A 24,116-nucleotide genomic window follows, 5' to 3' on the forward strand; every position below is an offset into this window, starting at 1 on the left:
GAGTCCTGGCTACAAATAAACCTACTGTTTGCGTACAACATGGATTACCCACATTCTTCTTGTCTTACCACAAGGGTTATGGAAGAGGGAATTCTCACACAGTAAATACTCCTCTGAGTACTCCTGTAATATGAGATGACTTATGAATGCGAGAGAATATATAGTATGAGATGAACTGTTTAAAGTTATGCATATTCACTAATTATTATTAAGAATTGAAAACAACAAAAATATACAGTTGAAAGTTTACTAATGTTTCCTTGTAATTGTGCATATATAAAATACAAACATTAAAACAACTATTATGTTAACTATAGATGTATATGTGTTGGAATCCCTTGAAATTTCAGCTACTGCAGTAGCTTCATTTAAAATGCATAAGGTAATGCAAAATATTTTGGTTTCAGAAAATAAGAATAATATAAAAAGGATAAAAACATACATGTTGCCCTCTTGCAATCTTCATGTGGCAAGTACACTTTATGCCAATATTTAAACGGTTATTATCTTCATTCAATCATTCAACAAATTCTTGGCAACATCTCAGGCAATTAATGGTAGAGTACACAAAGATTATTATTAACAGTGATTTTTGTCTGCTTCTTTCAGCTTCACAGATGATGAATGCTTGCCACTTTTTCAATCTAAAATAAAGTGGGGGTACCTGTGCCATAAGTCTATATGTATCTGGATTGTATGAATATTATTGCTGCTGAAAAATATGACTAACACCACACACCAATGAAGTGATTAGAGAAATGCAATGAACATTTTCCTAAACGTCACCTAAGAAGGAAGGGGAAGGGATCTGCCACAAAATGGTTGCCTAGTTTCACGCCTCACCATTTTCAAAGTAAACTGACCAGAGCTATTGTCTCATTGAGGGAAGGACATGGAGAGTAGACACTCACAGAGTCAACTCTCCACTCAACGGCAAGGTGATACAAATGAAGTCACTCTTCACCCCACCAAAACTAATAATAATATGAAAAATTTCAAGCCACCAAGAAAATTCTTCATTATAAACACTCAATTTAGCTGAAAAATGCCACAGAGTCTTCATATAAAATGACAGAGTTCTATTGGATATATCTCAAACTTTTATCTCCTCTTAGTTGAGAAAATTATCATCAAATCTGGACATCAAATTTAACAGCTTTTTAAAGTACACAATGTCCTCACATCAGCTCCAGCACATGACTCAGCCTTTGCTACTCATAGCCTCTCAAACATTGACATACCATTCTCATATCATCATCCCCAAGATAGACATCACCCCTGCTGAATACATGTGGGAGATCTGCTCCGATCAAGCACGATGCAAACCCAGTGTATGCACTTTAGCTGGATGCTCCTCCTCCCAGGTGGCACTGCAGGCCCCACTCCTCATCCCCCCACTCCTGTCCTTGGCAGTGTCCTTCACGAGGGGTCCTTGGTGGCAAAGCCATATTGCCCGTAGTGGCCGAGGGAGACAAAGTGGGGGTTGTCTGAGGGTCCCCCGCAGGCCAGGCCCCCTTGGGATGACCCTCCCTTGCTTCCCTTGTTCTTCTTGTTGCGGGCAGGGCGGGTTGAGCCACGGCACCTCATTGCCATCTTCAGCTCCGTGGCCATTTCTGAGCAGAGAGAGGTTGACTATGGGAGACCAAGGAAAGAGGCAAAATAAAGGTCTCCCTTTTGAAGCCATGAGTGTGCATTCCAAAGAAAAACCGTGAGAGATACCTGCAGTTAAAGTATCTATCTAGAAGTGATGGACACATGAGGTCTAAATTGCATCTAGATTCAAGTGAAGACACCAGTACACAAATGTAAAGTAGCTGGAAAGGGATGAACGCAGAAAAGTGTAGCTTTTCATTGGGTTGAATTCAAAAATTCTTTCTCTTAATTGAGGGTTCTCAATGCTACTAGCAAAAGCTGCTGAAGAGAACAATTCATGTTGCTGTGAAGGCTTCCTAGGACTGGTTCTGATAAATACATTTCATGTTAGGATTATATCCACAATTAATGTTAATAAAAGGAGAACAATTTCACTGGTGTTCCAGTTGGATTCTTCAGGTAAAGTGCAGTGCCTTCTTTAATTCTAGCCAATGAAGGCTTGGAACCAAAGTGATCTTATTGGCCCATTCATAATCCCTGCCCAATTGTTGACCATAATTGACAGTTGTTATTTTTTGAGATATAAAGATTTGTTTCCAATAATTGTGCAATTTTACCCATTGCAACATTAATAATTTCGATAGCCTCCCTTATAACCCTGGTTATATATCAGCCATCTATTGCTTTGACTCCTGAATTTTCAAAATCAATGCGATGGGTCAGTCGATTATTTCAAGTGCGCTCCATGACTGCTGATGGATGGATGTCATTTTACGGAGGCTCTTTTTTATCCTTCTAGGCAGAAGTTAACAATCTTGATGTTTGATTACCACAGTTGCAATGGACTTGGTATGCACTTCCTTCCTGAGGCTGATAAAGGAGGCAATTGAAATTGAAACCCAGTTATTTAAACAGGGAAGACAGTTACCCATTGCTCAACAATTGGTAATGTCTTTAGCAATCAAAGAATAAAGATATGAATATTAAGAATAATTGGCAACTGAGGAAGATAATGCAAACAGGCCTCCAAAATCACACTGGATTGAAACCTATCAAAGCCATAATAATAGAATGAACTGCATTTCACCTGAACCCACATTAATTCCTCATCTAGAATGCTAGGGAAACTGCAGCCCTTTATTAAACATTTATGTTGGATGAAATTCTCAATAGAAATGTATTCAGTTAAAACCATAATTTGAGTTCATAGAATTAATTCTTTTTAATCTCTTTTGAGGATGTCCATAATTTATAAATATTTTTATTAATCCACCACCTGCCCATTGTCATGTACATGTTCATTGATTCATTTCTAATATATGAGACCTATTGAAAAAGTATCCGACCTTGAACTTTTACGCACACAGTGCTAATGCAAGGGCAGTACCACTGTGCACAGTGGAAGGAGACAGCTTGATGTGCATGCTTGCATTTTTTCTCCGCTTTCAAGTGAGTCAGTCGCTGTCTAGAGGCTGGCCCCCCTGACTGAGGGCCTTTCTTCATACTTGTACGTGTTTATCACGTTTTGATTTCTCACGAGCAAAGATACTGGGTCAAATTTTGTCAAAAGTTGGCGACTCTCAAAGCAAAATAAGTCATAACATTCAGCTGAATTTCCAAAATTGAACACGCCAATGAAAAGGTACCATTTTGGGAGTGGGGAAGAGATAATGCAAAAAGGGATTGATGCCAAGGAGAAAGATGAACACCATTCCCCCAAAGGAAGAAGCCCTTCAGAAGTGTTTTTGGCAGTGGATTGATCCGTGGACTAAGTGTTTGGAGGCACAAGGAGTGGGCCATCATATTAGTAATATATTTTTTCCAGCCAAAGGTCGGTTACCTTTCAGAACACCCTCGTAAATTGAAAGCCGATTGACCTATTTTCTAACTTAATTATCCTGGAGTCAAGAACTTGGGTCAGAATATCAAGCTAAAAGTACTCTTTAATTTACAGAGGAACATAAATGGTACCTGCCCAAATTGATGCTGTGGTATTATGCCGAGTAATGCTGTGCCTTGGTCATGGATTTTTTGGCACTCATTCAAAATTCACATCATTCAAGGTATGTATGTCAACCAAAAGTAACATTAGCAATTGTGAATGCCATTAAAAACCTCACTTTTTCCATAGTATCGGGCTCAACCTTGTGAACTTTCATCTTGAGGAATAAGACAAAATTCATAAATTTCACCAAAAATTTAGTAATATGATACTATAGTTTAATCACATACGTGACATCTTCAGATGCACCAATGTGATGAAACCCATTGCATCAAACTAACAAATTCTTGGTGAATTGTACAAATTTTGCCTTATTCCTCAACCTTATTTTTACGCATCAATGGAGTCCTATAAAAGAGGGTCCTTGAATCTAGATGCAAATATGCAAAAAACCCAACAGAACAAGCAAAAAAATGTGGAAGCATCAACAGCCAAAATAATAAGTAGAGTTCACACAACACTTAATTGCAATTTAGGTCTCGGATGGTATTCACAACAGTTAAAATCATCCGAGAGTGAAAAGCACACAAGTGCCTCAAGTCCAGCATAGTGTCCTCAATTTTAATTGAACAGATAGAAAGCCTAAATATCATTAGCGAAAACAGAGTTCATTCACAGTGTTATTTTCAATCAAACACTGCCAATGAAAAGGAAAAAAAAACCCTTAATTTCAGTAGGGAGCTCAACTGTCTGGTAGGAATTTAACTGATTAAGGTGAGCCCTTTTATTATAATACAGCTTAAAATAAAGAGATTAACATGAATAATATACGAGGGTCATCCGGAAAGTAGTACCCGTTCGTGCCGCATGAAGTGCTGACGACGCGAGTAGCCGCTGGACGAGGTCAGATAGCTTCAGTGGCTTGTCTGCCTTCTCTGAGCCAAGTTGCGTGACGCTAGCATTGCCTGTGTTGTTTCTGTGATTGTTTACAATGTTTAAAAAAATTGAGAACACCGCCAGTTGTAAAGTGAGGGCAGTGATTAAATTCCTCAATGCAAGAAACGTTTGCCCATGTGATATTCATCGCCAATTAAAGGAGGTGTATGGAGACAATGTAATGGACGAGTCGTCTGTTCGGCGGTGGTGTCGCAACTTCAACATGGGGAGGGGGAACACACACGACGATGAGCGTTCGGGGAGACCGTCTGTCATTACAGACCAACTGGTGAGCTCAGTTGACGAATTCGTGAGGAACGATCGGCGCGTCACAATTGATGACATCTGTGAGCATTTTCCCAATGTTTCTCGAACAATTGTTCATGAAATTGTTAAACACCATCTGCATTATGCAAAAATTTGTGCAAGATGGGTCCCTCGCGTATCTCAATGAGCTGGCGGCGAAGGACTATGCAGCAGGAATACAGAAACTTGTCACACGTTATGACAAATGCCTTAATTTGCTTGGAGATTATGTTGAGAAGTAGTTTAAAGTATCCTCTTTCAAATAAAATTTTTTATGTTTGTTAATATTTACTTTTGTGTCTTTATTTCACGAACGGGTACTACTTTCCGGATGACCCTCGTATGTAGGTTATTTGTTACACCTCCTATTCTTTTTAACCTCTCCATCATTACAGCAAGAAGAAAAAGAAGCACCCATCATCCCCTTCACATTGTCTAACTATAAAAGGTTGGTTTATGATGGCCCCAAAAAATTATTACATATCACATGGACTTCCTCAAAGCCTTTCTTTTTATTCTATCCTTCTTATTTATATTATCCTTCTTATCCAAAGCAGATCTTTCCTTTTTCCCTCATTATTTACTCATTCATACCTTCATTCTTTCCATCAGCCTTCTTGCCATTTCTTTTTCTGCCCTGCTTGTCCAAGATTTTCTCTCCTATCATCCTATCATGACCTTGAACAATTCACTAACTCTCAATGACTCCTCCACTTATTTTTTCCTGCCTTCTTCAAAGGGTGCCAATTTTTACATCATCATGACAACAACGTTTGCACGTTGGATGCTATTATACTACATCCATAAACACACAAAACATGCATGACAAACCGTTTAAATGACATTTAGTTTTTATAAACATTGCAACAGAATTGCAGTTAGTTATGCTTATTACTATCTCCACAATAAGATATTTTACTGTAAGAATTGCAGCAATTTACATAAGGGCCAATTCTTGTTGATGGTACCGTTATGACATATTTTACATGGAAGATAATGATTTTCACTTTAAATTGCTAGCATTCTTTATAATAACAATCTTGCTACCACTACTAAAAAGAGAAGACACTCATGAAAACAAAGCCAGTGCACACAGGGAAACTTGAGAGTCACACTAAACCCGAGATTTCCATATTTCATTTCTTATATCATAGTGTAAATAGAATAGTTTTTATATCTGCTTGTTAACGAATTAATAAAAGCAAGACAACCATTTCTTAAAATTGATTAACTGGTCAAATTTAAGTCTTTAAAAATGACTATAAATCAAATTCAACCCATTGGCTTGAATTTTTTCAACCTGATTATTATAAAGTGACAAACGCTAACAAATTCTAAATTCGAAAGTAGTTCAATGAACCAACTTATGCCATGACATAGTTTACTATTGATGTTTGAGATGGCAACAATGATGTGTAATGAGGATTATGGGAGTTATATTACCCTAATTATGATGCCAAATAAGGGAATGTACTTGATTCAAAATTTTAATAAGGGTAACATTTAAAACCAAATGAGCATGCATTTTATGAGATTTGTAATCAGTTCTTAATGCACTCAGTTTTCCTATGGACACTGGGCCTAAAATGTAGCTACTGAGAAGAGAAAATTCTTACCTCCTAGACAGTCCAAAAATGAAAGCATTGCAAAAAAGAGATAGTTGGGAGAGGGCTAAGAAAATCATCTACCTCAAAATTTTAAAAATGCAATTCAAAATTCTAATACACATTAAATAACGATTGATCAAATTAATATATAGTTATATACTTACAAAAAGTAGTCTATGTAATGTTTTACCAACTGTTAGAATTTGACGGTGCAGTTGGTAGCTATAATAGGAGGTTTTACATTGCTGATATCATTCAAGAATGATAGCGAGGAGAATTACCATTTTTAATGGCTTTACATCACTTTGGGAAGTCATTTCCTGGGATCTGATGGATCCACTGCCACAATTTTAAACCAAAATGCATGAAAGGGGAGTAATAGCTTTCCCAAATATTACCAGCTTTAAATTATCTTATTCTAATGAGGACAGGCATTTAAAAAAATTCAAAAAATTAAAATAAAATAGCTATTGGCAATGGGACTTAAATACTTAATTTTTCTACAGATTTTATTATAATAGGTTATATATAATAGAATCTGAGGAAAAAGCATGTTTCTGTGCCTCAATTATGAATAGATTCCACATATTTTTGCTTCAAACAACAAATTTAACTATCAACACCTTTCCATCATCAGATATTTTTTAAAAAAACTCACTTGGCTATTGAATGATAAACTTTATTACACAACATGATGTTTGTATAAAATGTATCATAAAATTTTGAGCATAAATATCATGGTATGTAAATGGTTCACTTTCAGTTTGTCAGATTGTCAGTTCACTCTCTAAAAACCCTGTAAAAGACATCAAACGCCATCAATGTCAAGAAGAAAATAAAAAAAGTTTCAATGGTAATAGATAACCAATCTTTCAACAAAATGATAGAATAACTAAAATGCTCCCTTTCAAATAACAGCCCGGATTACTTTAGCTATGAATAGCCTTTGAATGAAGAAAGAATCACCTTTACACAGCCCAACATGATTCCACTTAATCAAGTTCACTGATTACCATCCAGTTCCCTTGGCCCCTCATAATTCAAGATGCTTAACTCCCCGTGTCTGATATAATAGTGAACAAAAAATTGCCCATGATAACCATGGAAGAGGTAGAGACTCCTTCTAAATGGCCAGAAGGGCCAAAAAAATTCCTAAAATACTAACCAGATTCATATTCATTACATGCATAGAGTATAAAAGAAACTTGGAATTCACAAAAACTACATTGAATTAATTCTTAAAAATATAAAAAAGGAGGGAATGTGTAAGTTAACGAACATAATGTCCTCATTGACCTGAGATCACACCTAACATAAGGCTAAATGCAAAGAGGAGGTAAAATGCCCTAGTGTCGGGGGAGGGTAGGGGAGGGGGGCTACTTGGTGGTGGTTCCCTCTAATCAGAGGAGGCCATCCGTCATCGAACCTTCGCTCCCCGACTCCCGCACATCCCTGATGGCACACCGCTCGTCGTGCTGAAGGCACCCCATCCCCATGGCAACCTCACCCGCCCCCTCCATACTGGCTGGCCCCTCCCCACCCCCTCCCTTGACTTCCCTCTTCCCCTTCCTCCTCTTCCTCCGCCTCCCCCCCCTCTTCCTCACCCTGTCCTCCACGGCCACCTTCCGAGACTTCCAGACGAACTCGCAGACAGCTATGACGCACGCCACCCCCATCCCACCCATGAGCACCACAAACACACCGCCGACGTTAGCCAGGCCTAGCTCATTGGCTGCGCTGCTGCTCTTGGAGGTGTCATCCTGCGGAAGGAGAGAGGGAAATGTAGGCAGGCCAATCCACATGCATACGCTCACACACGTACAAATGGGAGAGAGAGATGGGAAATCTAAGCATAGCACACCTTGGCTGGCACATTTGTTTTGAATCATGGAGAGAGAGAGGGTCCTTTGAGTTTTAAATTGGAGCAACACTCAACCAAACTAGTGAAGGGTCAGTTTCACTTCTTTAGCCTCTGGTACATGTTTGGTTTTAGGAACATACCCACAGTACAAATGCACGTTTATTCTTAGTGTATAGTCTTTGCTTATTGAACAATTATTCCATTTATTTATCCATTCCTGGACACATGGATAAACTAATCTATTTGTTAATGAGAAAATTTTCAACCAAAAAATTGTTGTACCCATAGGGATCAGATACTATAAAAAACCCTATGGACTAATAAACAATGCTATGGCTAACTGCACTCTCTCATCAAGGGCACCTTTTGTAACAAAACCTGACTGAGTTTACAAGTGATAAATTTATGATATGAGGGGGAGTCACATGAAAATCTAATGGATGAACACACTAGACCAGTCCACACACAAACAAGGACATAACCCAACAATTGAGTGGGGCTGTGAGTTGTCACTACACAGTTCTCCTAACATAGCAATGGCAGTTTTGATACATAATGACTACTGTCTCTTATATAATGTTACCTATTTGGTATGGACTTTCCTTCACCCACATCTTTTGATTCATAGTTTATTCTTAACATGTGTAATATCAATAACTTTTTGAATGTATACTGATGATCGTGATGTACCTCAAAATGGAAACTTCACTTGAAGCCTTTTCCCCAATGACAGCAGGTGATTTCTGCATTTTTGATACATGAATATTAAGTCAAAGATGTAACTAAAATTATATTTTTAGGTTTTTTAAGACATAAATTAAAACTTTAGAATGAAAACCAATCAGTTTCTTTTTTGCTTCCCAACTTCCATACTGTATTACATAAAACTTCCAACTCCTGCAGTTCCTATTCTCATAATATGATAAAACATTTATCATCATATATGCCTGTTGCAATTATCATTTTCGAATCTATTTGAAGCCAGCCCCTCATGCATACCTAGGACTATTTGGGTGGCTCTACTGCCATATGATGTGAAGGGGAAACCTGCTGCTAAGAGTGAAAACTCAAACTTGACATTGCCCCTGTACTTCAAGTGAATGTTTTGCTGGTGGAGGAGACCTTTGCTCAATTGTCTTTTGTAGCATTCCAGTGAAATATTATATGGAAGCAACCCAGTGGCCCATGCCAAGAGTTTCCTGCCATTGTCAAGCCAACACCATGGCTACAAAACAATATGGAGTGTCACTATTCTTTGCAGAGTAGCAGCCCATTGAGTTGCTGGTAATTGGAATGGGTGACCTGGTGAACTTGTCACGCTGATTTCCCAAGTGAACAGTCAACAACTAGTCACAACTTTCCTCCGTCAAACACTGATAAAGAAAATAGCATAGTTATGTCCTTTGCAGTAATCTTGTTGATTTTATGCGAGAATCCACTGCCTGTCACAGTTGTCTTGATAAACTGCACCATGACCCTTGGGAGGTCCTTGGAGATATATCCCTATGAGCTGAGGATAAACGGATTAGTGATATTGAATGGGAGGAGGGCATGCAATAGAACGAGAAAGAGAAAAGAGAAGGGAATGAGAAAGTGAAGGGAGCATGTTGAGCAGGGAAAAGACAGAGCAAGGAAAGAGTGCATTGGGCAAAATGAAGCAAGCAAAGGCAACAGAGGTTTGGGTCCATGGCACGCCGATTATTGTAGTAGGCATGACAATGGAAGTGAGGGAATTCCCAAGAGAGGAGGGGGAGGAGGTTAGACCCTGACCAGCACTGCTGCATTCTACATGACCCCTGCTAAATCAAGTGCCACCTAAGTTCTAATTTCCCCTTGCCTTTCCCCCCCCCCACTCTCCCTTCAAAATTAACTTTCATTAGCCGCACAGTCCCAAGGGTATTTTAAAAAGATAATGACAACATATCGTAGATGGAAATTATCATAGATACGAATTTTGGAATCCTGAACAAATGATTTTATCATGAATACGCACACATATGCACATACACACGCATTCATTTCCATGGTGATGACACCATGAACTTACTCTGCAGGATCCGCCCCCTCGCTTCTCCTTCCACCATCTCGTCTTCAGAATATGCAGCTTGCCCTCTTCCTGGAGCTTGAGCACTGCTCCACTGATGGCCGTGCGATAAGGGGAGTCTGGAGGGAATGAAAGAGTCAAGGCATACATATTTCAGTCAATGGCTGACAAAAAGGCCACAGCCAACACCACAATATGTGTAAGAGATATTCAGTTCTTCTGCATGGTTTCAATTATGAAAGGGATACTTTGATTACCATAAGTTAAAAAGCATAGCAGTAAAATCCAAAAAAGTCAACTTTCTTAAGAAAAATTTCATAGAGCAGTCATTCACATTTCCAGTTCTTCAAAATTCTGTAACAATAGTAAATACAGCAAAAATTGAAACCACATATGTCATCAAATGTGTGCATTAGTTGCCAAACTTAGAAATGCTGTTACAGATTAAGGTTGTTAATCTAAGAAGTATTTTTTGACCTTATATACATTTGACCTTGTAAACCATAATATACTGTGGGCAAATGTAAAAGTATGGAAATCAGAGGCATGGTCCATGAGTGACTTAGATGTTATCTTCACAATTGGACCCAGGCTGTAACTCTTAATATAAATTCCCAGAAATATACATACTTCTAAAAACCATTTCGCCCTGGGTGTTCCTCAAGAATTCACCTTAGACCAACTTCTTTCCCTAATTTATATCAATAACCTTGCATTGGCCTTAAATGGGATCAAAAGCATCAAATTATTACTCCATGCTGATGGAAAATATGTAATTCTATCATCAACCTGTCACAATTCTCTAACTCACAACTCTAGACAAGACAGAATCAATATCAGCAATTGATGTATAGCAAATCACCCTATCCTCAATATAAATAAAACCCAGATGATCTCCGTCACACACAGTAAAAGCAAAACAGAAAGCCTTCTTGTTCAAATAAATAATAAATCAACTGAGCAACTGTTGAGTTGCCATTTTTCTGGAATCTACCAAATTATGAATCTATCATGGAGCAACAACTAAGTGTCCTTTGCCATGAATTCAAAATGAAAAAGTTTGCTTCCAGATCAGGCAGCTTCAACAACCAACGAGGACTAATGCCCTCCTGAAACCCTCTTATGGTGAATTTTATGCAACATAATTTTTTGGGGAGTCATCATGCCTCTCACAGATCAAATAAAAATATTAAAATTAGTAATTAGAATTACCTCTTGTAAAGGCCATAAAGCACCTTTCAAACTAATATTAATCAATCTAAAACTATTTGCAGCTAAATTTCAAAGAAACTGCAGGAGATGCCAGAGCAGTAACTTTTAATGGAGTCATCCGCTTTTGTGCATTTCAATGCAACAATTTCAGAGTGTAAAAATCATTTGCCTTGACCGGGATTCAAACCTGGATTTTCAGAGTTTAAGAGGACGCCTTGATAGCTTAACTGGCAGAAGCATTCGACCAGACATTGAGGGATATGGGTTTGAATCAGGGTCAAGGCGAATGATTTTTAGACTCTGAAATTGTTACATATTTTCAGTTAGTTGCAAGTACATTTTATCTGTTTTGCTGTTGATTTGAGTGATTTTTCTGGAAATTCTGATGACTCTTGCACAAAATCACAACACATACAATGTAAGCAAACTACACTAAAGTGCCATGTGAACTAAGAAAAATAAACTCCGACCTCAATAAATGGGTCTAAGACTTTATAATAAATGACCTGAAAACATGAAATGGATTAATTGCATCATTACTTTAAGTCACAGTTAAAAAAATTCTTATACAAAACATATATCACTCTGTGAGTGAATACTTTGATAATAAAACATAAATGCTATCACTGCATTGTATTTTTGGTTTAATTATTCTTTTTTGTGTTTTGTTTATGTTTGTATTTGTGCTCTGTATATTACTTCTGTACCTGCTATTTGATTCATTCTCATATCTTTAAATCATAAACACAGTAATCAACCCGAAGGTCGGTTTGGTAGGTGATGGTAGAGTTCACCCAGTACTAAGTCCAATGGCATGCGAAATTTACGCATCAGGGTAGAGGGGCCAGCTCTTTTCCCTGTGCCGGTTATGGTTTCCCAGGAAGATCTGGCACCCGAAATATTACATAACTTGGGTGGAGCTGCAGGTGCCCAGAGAGGCTTGCCCGGGAATCAAACCCGGGCCCCTCCAGTCAGCAGTCCAATACTCTCTACCCCTGGACTACCGTGACCCACTCTCATATATTAATAATCAATATTATTTTTGAATTACTCATTAATTATTGTTCATTTTTGTAAGTGCTGTGCTTGCTCCTTCCACAACATGACCTAACTCACATTCCCTATACATTGAATTTTTGTAATAATTGTCCTGGGGCCAATAAAGATTTATTATTATTATATACTTAGGTACTGTGCGATTAGGACAGGTGGAAAGAAGGATGTATGGATCCATCAAGAGTTTCACCATGATGAAACAAATTCATATCTTACTTAGAATTTTGTCAGATTACAGTCAGATGATGCTGAATGCTGGAATATAGATTCACTCAACCACAAGTTTGTGTAAAATAAATTATAACATCTCAGTATGACATCTAATAATGATGATATTTACATAGTTTCGGATGGCCATAACAAATCTATGTAAATAACTGATTCAATAATACATTCTATTTCTTTTGTACATGCTTGCATAGCATATTATGTTCTTTTTAGTGCTTAGAACCTTTGCTCATAGGTAGGATATAATGCAAAACATGTCACATGCGTAAAGAGAGCAAAAATTGAAATAACACACATCACCAAACGTGCACCACCTGGCTTACATTCATGCCCTCCCCCACTGTAAGTGCACTCACTTGGAGGCATGGCGATGCCATATCCCTTGGAGTCGAGGAGGCCTCCAACTTGCGTGAGCTCACAGTTCCGCTCAATCACATATTCAATGGAGGTTGATTCCATGAGGAAGGCATAGCTGCCCTTCCCTTTCACAACGCGGTCAACCCCCTCTATGTTGGAGCTCGCAAACACACTTGGCCGTGCTGACTCCATGAAAGACCACATCCTTTGATACGTTGAGAAATTTGAGTCCTTGGGGAAAGAAGAAGAAAGGCCATGACAATGGATTATACAATTAGGTGGGCCCATTTCCTGCCCTTCAAATAGGATGATGAAAATGGGAAAATGTAGCAAATTTATGGATAAGATTGCATGAATACGTTTCTCAAATACAAACTCAAACAATATTGCCTTATTTTCAAACAAAATTACTATTCATAAATAATGTAAGCATAACAATAATAGTTAGATTTATTTACACTCTTAAGGGATTTTGCAGGTCTATAAGCTTTAGGTACAGAGTGATTTAAATGATAAATTTTTTTATGATTTTTATTTAACCTTTGCTCACAAACTTGAAGAAATAGGATACGCAGTGATAAACATGAAATATGAAAACCACACCACTTCTTAGACTGGGGGTATACAGTTTTCATTAGTTTCTTCATGTGCTCAATGATGGTAACTTGGTTCTAATTAGATTGCAGACATAATTCTGATCATTATATGCAGATTGCATCGAGTGATATTCAGCATGTATATGGCAACTTATTTGAAAGTGTGAGATAACTTAGCTCAATAAAGTTTAGCCATGTACATTCACAATGCAAGTTCCCTACCTTTCAAATTCTCCTAATTATTCACTAATGCATATTATTAAAACTATTAGAAAATATCAAGAATTAAGCTTCCAAAGGTAAATTTGACCACTTTGGACCTTGGCACAAATAATATCTTGACTCAATTTCAAATATAAACTCAGTAAACACGATCCCCAGTAGATGAAATGACAGCCTTTGCATGAGTCCCATGAGACCCTTCCCTCACCCTGAAGAACGCAGCGGTGGATCCTCCCCTGAGGGCTCCGTACTTGATCTTGGTCTGCTTGGCGAGGTCCTCGGCAGATTCAATGGGGGAGTCCATGCGCTCCACCGTGAGGAAGGCCGCCAGGTTGGCCGTGTAGGAGGAGATCATGATGAGTGTGAAGAACCACCACATGCCAGCCACCATCCTTGTGGACACAGCCCTTGGCACAGGGATGAAGAGGGAGCATCATTGTGGGGTAGGGCGGGAGAAGCCGGTGATATGGCATCAAGTAGATGAGGATTGACCTCCAGTGAACAGACTCATCCATCACTAGACATGCACTAGAATCTATCAATCCATTTGGATGAGATGTCTCATTTTCTGTCACGGGCACTTCTATTTACGACTGTTAACCCTTGAAAATGATAACACCACTCGAGGAAACTACTGCCTCTTGAGCAAAATTGTCAAGAGCCTCCAAGTTTTATTTCTCTGGCATAAAAAAATGAAAATAATGGATTCACATGCAAATATTGCATTCGTATGACATATTTAACAAGCTCAGTCAACTCTTAATCGCAATCATGTAAAAATTACTTTTGTTCATTTTATCCTCCAAGATTATTTTTTAGCAATTGCAATTAAAGGTAAATACTGAATTGATTGAAAGTTGAATTGGAGCCCATTTATGAATTCAAAAATTGAGAATGCCATCAAAGAAACTCTTTCAAAATGTTAGTCATTATTATGTACATATTAAATTTTTAACTCCTCAAATTTCATCCACTAACATGAAGAATTTTATATCCCAAAAACAAATTTTTGGAGATCAAAGCATTGAAAAGGACTTATCAAAAACAGCGTAAACATTTTAACAAGAGAATCAAAATTAGAAAAAGGATCCATGATTTCAATATATATACTCTTTTCCAAGAGTCAAGTAAAATAGGATTCTTCTCAAAATTTATTTTTGGAATTCCACCCATAAAAATGATAAATAATCATAAATAGAAGCATAATTGTATGAAAAGAAGAGCTGTTCTATCAAAATGACATATCTCAGTAATGTGTACAAAGATAGGACTCTCACAATTGAGTTCATAAAGTAAATTTAGAGAGGCCGGAGTTATTTTTAAATTCCAAGAAAATACTAATCAAAATAGATGACAAGTAATTCATGTAATAATTTTTGAAACCTGTCATTAGTTGCAAGATAGTGAATATCTCTGAAGCTTCTCAAGTGCACCAAATAGTTACTTATAAAATAAGCAAAAACACATTAAATAGGGGCAGAACAGCAGAGTTAGGGTCATTTTTAAAACTTATCACATTTTAAATGAAGACAAAGACATTTTTTGAAGCCATCTTCTTAAAATTAGCACCAGCGAAATCTCTGGTTGGTGAATCTCACTTTGACAACAATATCTCCATCAATAAAGGCATACTTTTGAATCAAGCAAAATAAAATTGATTATAATTTATTGCTTTAATAATTCAGGCATTAGCTTTCACTGAAGAATTGTAGTAACAGTTTCCTCATAATAGTATTTTAGTGATAGTTAATCAATCAGCTTCAGAATCTGAATTGAAATTACAGCAGTCTTTTGATTCCATTCAGCCTTTTCACTGACAAAGTTCATCACAGCATTTTTCACCACAAAGAGATTTTACTGCATGGAAACTTTAAATAAAACTATTATTGACCACCCATAAGTTGCTTCTTTGAATTATACTGCCAAAATATTAACTCTTTCCTTCTGTAATGGGAAGCAGTAAAACCCTCTCTAATGTAAGGGATTACGTGTTAAAAATGATCATCACTTGCACTAATCATAGTGGGCGTGGGACTAATGGGCATATTTAACAGTGCCCTCATCTTACTTGGGAGCGATATCGGAGCCTTGCTGCATGAGGGATCCAATGGTGAACCACAGAGAGTTGAGCAGGGAGAACTGGTTCTCTAAGACGTCGGGCACTTCATTGCAAGGGTGCGGATTGTCCCACTCATATGGACTGAACCTGAGTTGGACACAACAGTGCAAGCACAAAGAGCCATCCATCAAAGTTTGGCCATGCACATTGTGTGTGCAGTACAATTACCATCGCCGGTTAGCGGAAGATGATGGGGAGAAGATGACAGAACAAATGAGTTGCATCTATCTCTCTCTCTCTCTCTCACACACACACACACAAACACACACACTCAGTAGAGGCCTAAACATTCAAAGTTAGGAAGGTCTCCTTCTCATTAAGTGACAAAAAAGAGATGAAGATGGACTCATTTTCAACATGTCTGCAAAACAAAAAACCAAAGCTTGACAAAACAATTACAAGAAAGAAGAGGGAATTATTCAGGGATCATCAATTTGCTCTGGATCAATACCAGAAAAAAACAAGGACAGTCAATTAAAATATGCATAAAAGAAGAAAAGAATAAAACTGGATTACTAAATTCTAAAAAGGTAAAAACAATTGAAAAAATAGATTAAGTAGAAAAAACTGAATGGAGAAACATATGTCCAGCATTCCTGATGGGTACATGTAAATCTCATTAAAATAAATAGAAATAGAAAAAAACACATTTACAGTAGCTGCAAATTCTTGTTAAAAGTAAGAAGAAAAATAAAGAAATGCCCAGAGGTAATAGGCATGATGTCCACCATTTCATGGCCTGATGGGAGAGAGTGAGCATGGCATCCCTGAAGAAACTCAGCTGAATGCTAATGACCAACTCATGTTCCAGTTCCACTCCAAGAGAATTTAGAGAGGATACTTGGATGTGATTGTGACAGCTACATTAGAGAGCTCCTGAGCCATACACTACAATTATGAGAAGCAAGATGATAAGGATTTGGCAGCATAATCATGGATACAAAGCACCGCAGAAGACAACTGCAGGGTGAAAACAACATGGGAAAGGAAAATACTGCAAAATATTATTCTCTTATGTCACTCACTTTGGACTAAGTTCACACATCACATACTTCTGGAGTCCAAGGAAGATGGCTCACACATTAAAGGTAACCGATGGAGGGAAAGGGAAACTATATGACAAAGATGAGTGGGGGTTAGTGGGTGTACAAGGAAAAGGGTCAAGTGAAGACTCTTGCTCAGATTGCATCAAGAATTATGAGTCCTGGCTTAAGAGTTAACAATTATTTATAAAAAAATATGTTTTGGAATCCTGTATCTAATGATAAATCTCTTTATAAATTTTTCTTATCAAAGTGATCCTTTTATGACACCAACGTGGCAAGTTACTAGCATAATAGTAAAGTATAGACGTGTACTAATTGAATAAGTGATCAAACTATCATACTGACGTTTTACTCGGCATTATTGGTCAACTTTGGTTTAAAGACTGTTTTGCACTCACTTTGACCTCATCTCATCATTGATTTCATCGGACCAACTACGAACTTCAAATGCTGAAACCCCATAGTCACTTTATAAGTGGAATATATCCACTCTACTTCCCCCGACCACAGGTATGCAGTCTAAAACTTAGTTTGATACTTAGCAGAGAATTGCTATTTCACTTGTTGAAAAGTTTTACGTTTAATCTCAGAACATGGTTGAATTGCTGTGTACCAACATTAATTCCTCATACATACTTTTGGATGCAGCTTCATAAAAATGTAACACGTTTCATTTAGAGCATTGAGAATTAAATAAGTAATATTTGGGTTATATAACAGGGACAAATGAATATGAAGTCATGATATTTAGAGATCTCACAGTCAAGACTGCGACTTATGGCCTACTATGTCCCTTAAAGAAGTATCTACATCATAGATCTAATGGAAATTAATATTATTTTCAATCATCACAAAGACTTCGGTACCAAGGTGATATATTTCCTCAAAATAGGAGCATCACTTCAGTTGTTGAGTGAGGGAATGGGCAAGGTTTTTAGGGAGGACCTTAGAGGATACATGTGTTGCCTGGTGTACCCTCTCCCAAGACCTGACCTTCTCTTCCTCTAACAATCAGTTATGAACAATTTTCCATACATTTCCAGATGCCACTCATGGCTTTTACTTCTTACCATAGCTAATAAGTGCTTTTTCTTGGCAGACAGATTAGACTCTCCCTGCATTTTGCCGGGTATATTTGCACCACAAAAGATACAACAGTGTAGCACAGGGTAGACGAATTACTGGCATCAGTGCATTTACACTAGTTATTGAATTGTTACAAAGTTATTGAATACTTATTTCATAACACATATATTAATTACTTCTTAGCAATGAAGCCTGCATAAAATACTTTGCAGCCAATGAGTCTTACCATGATAATGGCATCAAATTATTGGTATTGTGCATCAACAAAATATTTTGTGACTTTTTCATTAAAATTTTTCTAGTTACAATACAAAAGCACAAGTCAACATTTTGATAATTAAAAGGAAAATGAAGAAGTGATTATTATATCAGAGCTTAATAATTTGGGTCACAAAAATGTGCAGAGAAGAACATAATGATGTGATGGAGGAATACACTGCCACATTAAGTCTGAAGAATCAAAGAGATTGAAACCTCTCTCACTTGAACACACATTCTGTTATAAAATAGAAAATGTTCAATGAGTAGGTATCAAGGGACATGACGCATTGCACTTCACAAACTTGGAGTCCTCAAACTTAAAGGTGTAAATGCATGCAAACATTAACGAGTAAAAAAATGTCCTTCACTGACTCAACAGATGGTCTTATTTCACAGTATCAACTGAAAAAGTGCTTTCCCTAGAATTAATAAAGCACATATGCATTGGGCTGCCATTTAGTGGAGGATGTAGTTATTTGAGAGAAACAGGGAATAACTGTACGCCAAAAGTCTTTGCTGGAACAAGCATTCTATTTCCTCTACTCCAACCATGCAGACAGAGTTGCACTTGATAACTGAACTTGTGACGCCAAAATCATCAAACCCTTGTCATTGGTGCTTATCACTTGTCATAGGGACAATATAGGATCAGATCACAATCAGAGTAGGAAGTCAATTAAAAAATCCCTCTTTTGTTTTGTCACAGAAAGTGAAACTCGCTTCTTTTAATTTATGATGCGTTATTATTATGCTATTTTTTTTAAGTTTTCAAACAATCAAATGAATAATGCTTGTTGGATTTTATATAAGCTGATTTTAAAGGATTATATAGTAAACAGCTTTCACCACAATCCCTTGATAGATAGCTGAGAAAACAGTTTCCAACTCGCTAATTACAGAGGAGCTTAATAACTTCCCAAATCCATTACAATTGCGTATTCCTATGACTCCCATGAAACTATAAAAATACTGTAGAGCACTTATTATGTGAAAAATCATTTTCCCAATTTAAGATCATGTGTATTTTTCAATAAGCATTTGTTAGAGAAGAATTGTTGCGTGAAGGGATAAAAAGACATGTACCTCATTTCACATAAATTTTTCATATCACTGCTGTCTTAATAGTTCTTTTTAAATCTGTCGACAGCATTAGTGTACATAAAGAATATATACTATGTATCATCAAGATTTAAATAACATATTTTCTGCCTTATAATATTTTACACAATAATCTTTTAAAAGTTTTTATGAAGTGGAGGGGGACAAACTCACCATTATGATGTTTGGATTAAGGCATGAATGTATAGAAATATATTGCCCTCTAAATAAGTAGATTTTAAAGAAACAAACAATCAGTAGGGAAGATAGTTGATTTGATTATTTATTTAATATAAGGTTCTATTCTACAGATGTGGATGCCTTGGGATAGGCAATGAGCAAAATTCAGTGCAGCCCAGTGTTAGTTTGAAGACACAACAGAGTTAATGACTGAATGTTCACGAAACTCATTCAGAGAGTGAAAGTCTCATCAGGAACACAACATTTGTACACATGAGAATTGAGGGAGTGAGTCACCTAGTAATGTAGGAAGAATAGTTCACCTATGATTAAACTATGGCATAGTTTGCCCAAAGGCATTTATCAAATTGGAAAAAGGATGACATGTCACCTGACGAGGAGTTGTGGAAAGGCACGAGATCAAGTGGCACAGATGAAGTGCCACTGCATGCAGCACAGCAACTATTTAGGGAGCTGTGAGATTGTGGCACCACCACCAAATGATTGTCGGAGAAGACTAGTAATGGTCAATTAAAAATTATCATTCTATTCCCAATTTATTGAATGTTCTTTATTATTCCACTGTAACTGGGCTGTATACATAGTACAGAATGACCAAATAATATTTATTGTATTTTGATGAAATGAAATATTTCTTATTAATCAGTATCCTTTCCAGAGTGATATAAACATAGAAATAACCATGGCACTAACTGCAGTGAGGCCTAAAGTGCACGAGTCCAATCAAAGCCCCACTAAAGGCTGGGATTAGGAAAAGCTGCAGCACGCTCATTGTTTTGATCTGTGCTATGGAGGACCAAAGAATGAATATCAGCGTTTATGGCTTCTAAAACCACTTCCACTCATGTCCAATCCTTGGGTACTCCACATTTTGCCACGAGTTCTCTCCCTAGACTAAATCTCATGAGTGCAAGTTGAGCAAGAGTGGGAGAGGCACACTAGAGGGATCTAGAGTCAGAGTCCTTCCTTACTTGGGCAGGAAGTCACATCCCTGCTGCATAAGGGATCCAATGGTGAACCACATGCAGTTGAGGAGCGTGAATTGGTTGACGAGGTGTTTTTCCGTGCCAGGGTCACAGGGGTGCGCTCGCTGCCACTCGTACGGTGTGAACCTGGAGGCAATGGGGAGAGGCCCGTGTGCTCTCGGCTCCAAGGCATTCATCCGAGGGTGGGGCAGCAGGAGGAGGGGGTAGAGGGAGGATGGGGTCAAGGTGACCCCAGTGGCAAGGGTATCTTACAACAATGGCAGGTGGAAATGGATTGAATTCTTGGGGAAGGAGTGAGCACATTCATTGTATGCATGTTATGGCAGGGCTGCCAACCACCTCAATGGCTGGCATATTACTTTGATGCAGGTGGATTTTGAAATTTTGGGAATGTCTGGACTTGTTGTATTCAAATTTGAAATTCCCTTGCCTATGACACTAACAATAAGCCATAAATCAATAAAAATAAGCAAATAAATAAACATGGGTATCTACTGGCTATTCCACCCTCTGGTACTTCAGTGTTGATATATTCCTTCCAAAAACTCTTTCTCCCTTATTCATAAAATAATCATCATTCAAATAATCCATTTTATTTAGAGCATATTTATCCCTGCATCCTGAAGGTCACTGGGATGGAATTAAAAAAATTTTCACCTGAATGTTTTCACATTACAAAAATCTGAGAGGGTTGTCCGATGAAGTAGAAGTGACACTGGCACAGGGCTTTTAAAAAGAGAGACCCATGCAGCTAGGAAATGTGAAATATCTGGTTCACATATACAGTAGTTATACAGTATCCTGTAGTTACCTGTTTCATACATTGCAACATTACAAAATCTACAAGATGAGGGATGAAACTTCATTAATGGACTCTCACAGAAGTATTAAGAAAAAATCTAGTCCAGTGCCTATTAACTTTAATAATATTTCTAGAATGAAATAGTATTGCTAGCTATTTTGTTTTTGCATACTCAAGCTTATGCTGACAAGTAAATGCCAAATCTTGCCGTAATTAAACCCCTCATTTAAATATCAAATCATGATAAATACCAACAGGTGAAACTTGAGATCAAATTTGATAATTTATTAATTTCTGGGCTGAAAAGATGATGTTTTGAATATTTCGCAGATATCATAATTCAAGTTCAACCACATGATTAGGTACTTTTGACAAACACCAAGAGTTTAGTATAGATTAGGCAATTTATCTTTTCAATATTTTTTTGTGATGCCATTTTTAAAGTCATCAAATAAAAATTTTGTGCCTTGGTACATTCTGGGAGCCATGCAAATCAGCAGCAATATTTACACCATTGGTTTGCGAGTGACCATAAGATGTTTATTTTATTTATAAGTTAATCATGTCATAATTAACTGATTAAAATAAATTTTACAAGATATAAAAGATAATGTAAGGGGGCTTCAAAATTATTTAAGAATTCACGGTCAAATATCCTCATTTTCTAGGTCAGGAGGTTGGCAATAGTCCCATGTGAAAGGTTAATGCAGGTTAATTTATATTTAATATATAATAGCAGTTCTCCATTGGCAGGGTATATCCTGTAAGATCACTAGGTGGAAATGGAACAAATAACAATAGAAGCATAGGCATAATAAAGAAATACTGTGATTTATAAGCTATTCATGTGATATATCAAAATGAGCAGATAAACATAAAATGTTCATCAGTGCACATAGCAATAGAAGCCATTAGGAGCACATTGTGAAAATGTTAAATCCTTTCCCTGGGTGAACTTGCAAACTTTCTTCCCTCCTGAGCACACCCATATTAAGAGTGCAATAAAAGACAGTGCACCTTGGCAATTTAGCCTTACTTGGTGGCATACATGCATTTCCAATTGAAAAATGTCATAACCTCAAATGGTTAGACATTTAATAGAGATATAATGTGCTTTCAAAGAGACTGGAGCCAAGAGTACTTTGAGCTATGAATGAAAGTGGATGTGATGCGCTACTCACAGTAGAGTGCATCACACCTGAGTGAAGAAAAGAGAGCATTGGAAGAATTGCATTTACAGTTGTTGTGCATCGTCAAACTGTCCAATTTTATTTTCATGCATTAGAATCCAAAATCATCATGCTATTCAAATTTATTTTCATGATGACTTAACTGATGAGAATACTCCCTGGCAAATTAGTATATATTTGGAAATGAAACTGATTATTTAATGGAGCCAAACATCATGGTAAAAAAAGTATTATATTGATACGAGGCATATTTAAAAAAAGCAAGGGTGGTTCAGAACCAAGGTTTCCACTGAAGTGTCATATATTGTTTCTAAAGCCAATGAATTTATTGCTTTGATCCAGTCGTCATTAGCCTTCTGGTAAAATGCTAATAATAAAATCCCTGAAAATCGTTGCTCCCACCAGCTGCAAAGTGTGTGCTGTGATTCAATTTTTGCATGGAAAAGGATCATCTGCCACCCAATTCATTGGGAATTGTGCCTAGTTTATGACTCAAGAGTAATGAGTGAAGGAAAGGTTAGACAATGGTGTCAAGACTTCAAAAATGGCTGCACAAATGTGTATGATGAAGAGTGAAGTGGTCGGCCCAGTACATGGTAAGGCCCAGAAGTACCCGGTCTGACCTAGAGATGGTGGTAGCTGTTTGAAAAATATCACTGTACTAGAAGGTACACACTCTATGAAGCATATGTTTCAAGTTTGAAGACACTGCGTTGTTTAGTATTTTTTTGGAAGCCATCGATAGTGAACGTTTTCAGTGAATTTTTAAAAATGGAGAAAATTGGTCATCGTTATGTGATACAATATTTTTATTTGAAAGGCCTCAGCTCAACCAATATAAATGCTGAACTGTATTCTACTTTGGGTGAGCTGCTCATTTGTTTACAACAGTAAAATATTGGGTAGAAGAGTTTAAATGAGGCTGTACAAGCTGTCAAGACGAGCATCGCGTTGGTTGACCAAATAAGGTGACGACCCCAGAAACGGTGAAGAAAATCCACAGAGTGACACTGGATGATCATCCACTGAAAGTGTCCAAGCTAGCAGACATAGTAGGCATTTCAAAAAGTGCAGTACATTGCATAGTAACTAAAAATTTGGACATGAGAAAGCTGCATGCAAGATGGGTGCCGCATTTGCTCACACTCGAACAAAACCAGTGTCGTGAAGATGTTTCAATTGAGTGTTTAGCAAAGTTTCACAGCAACAAAGCAGAATTTTTGTGCCATTTCATGACCATGGATGAACATGGGTCCATTACTTCACACCCGAGACAAAAGAACAATCAAAACAATGGATTCAAAAGGGAGAACTGTCTCCAAAGAAGGTGAAGACCATTTCATCTGCAGGCAAGGTCATGGTGTTGG

General features: G+C 37.4%; 1 protein-coding gene across 4 annotated transcripts in view; it reads right to left on the reverse strand.

Moving 5' to 3' along the window:
* Positions 1–233: 233 nt before the first annotated feature.
* Positions 234–24,116, reverse strand: part of KaiR1D (Kainate-type ionotropic glutamate receptor subunit 1D) — a 135,206-nt gene continuing 111,323 nt past the window's right edge. For 2 of the 4 annotated variants that reach the window (XM_071594469.1, XM_071594466.1), the window contains exons 18-23: positions 16,029–16,166; positions 14,169–14,367; positions 13,142–13,373; positions 10,293–10,408; positions 7,989–8,144; positions 234–1,632 (exon numbers count right to left, since the gene is read on the reverse strand). In XM_071594469.1, coding sequence (XP_071450570.1) covers positions 1,420–1,632; positions 7,989–8,144; positions 10,293–10,408; positions 13,142–13,373; positions 14,169–14,367; positions 16,029–16,166 — 1,054 coding nt within the window. In that variant the 3' untranslated portion in view covers positions 234–1,419. Of the gene's footprint in view, positions 1,633–7,988; positions 8,145–10,292; positions 10,409–13,141; positions 13,374–14,168; positions 14,368–16,028; positions 16,167–20,742; positions 20,884–24,116 lie in introns of all 4 variants that reach the window. The other 2 variants (XM_071594457.1, XM_071594450.1) reach the window with 1 other exon arrangement.

This window comes from Hetaerina americana, unplaced genomic scaffold (genome assembly GCF_022747635.1).
Source record: "Hetaerina americana unplaced genomic scaffold, ioHetAmer1.1.p SCAF_1, whole genome shotgun sequence".
NCBI lineage: Eukaryota > Metazoa > Arthropoda > Insecta > Odonata > Calopterygidae > Hetaerina > Hetaerina americana.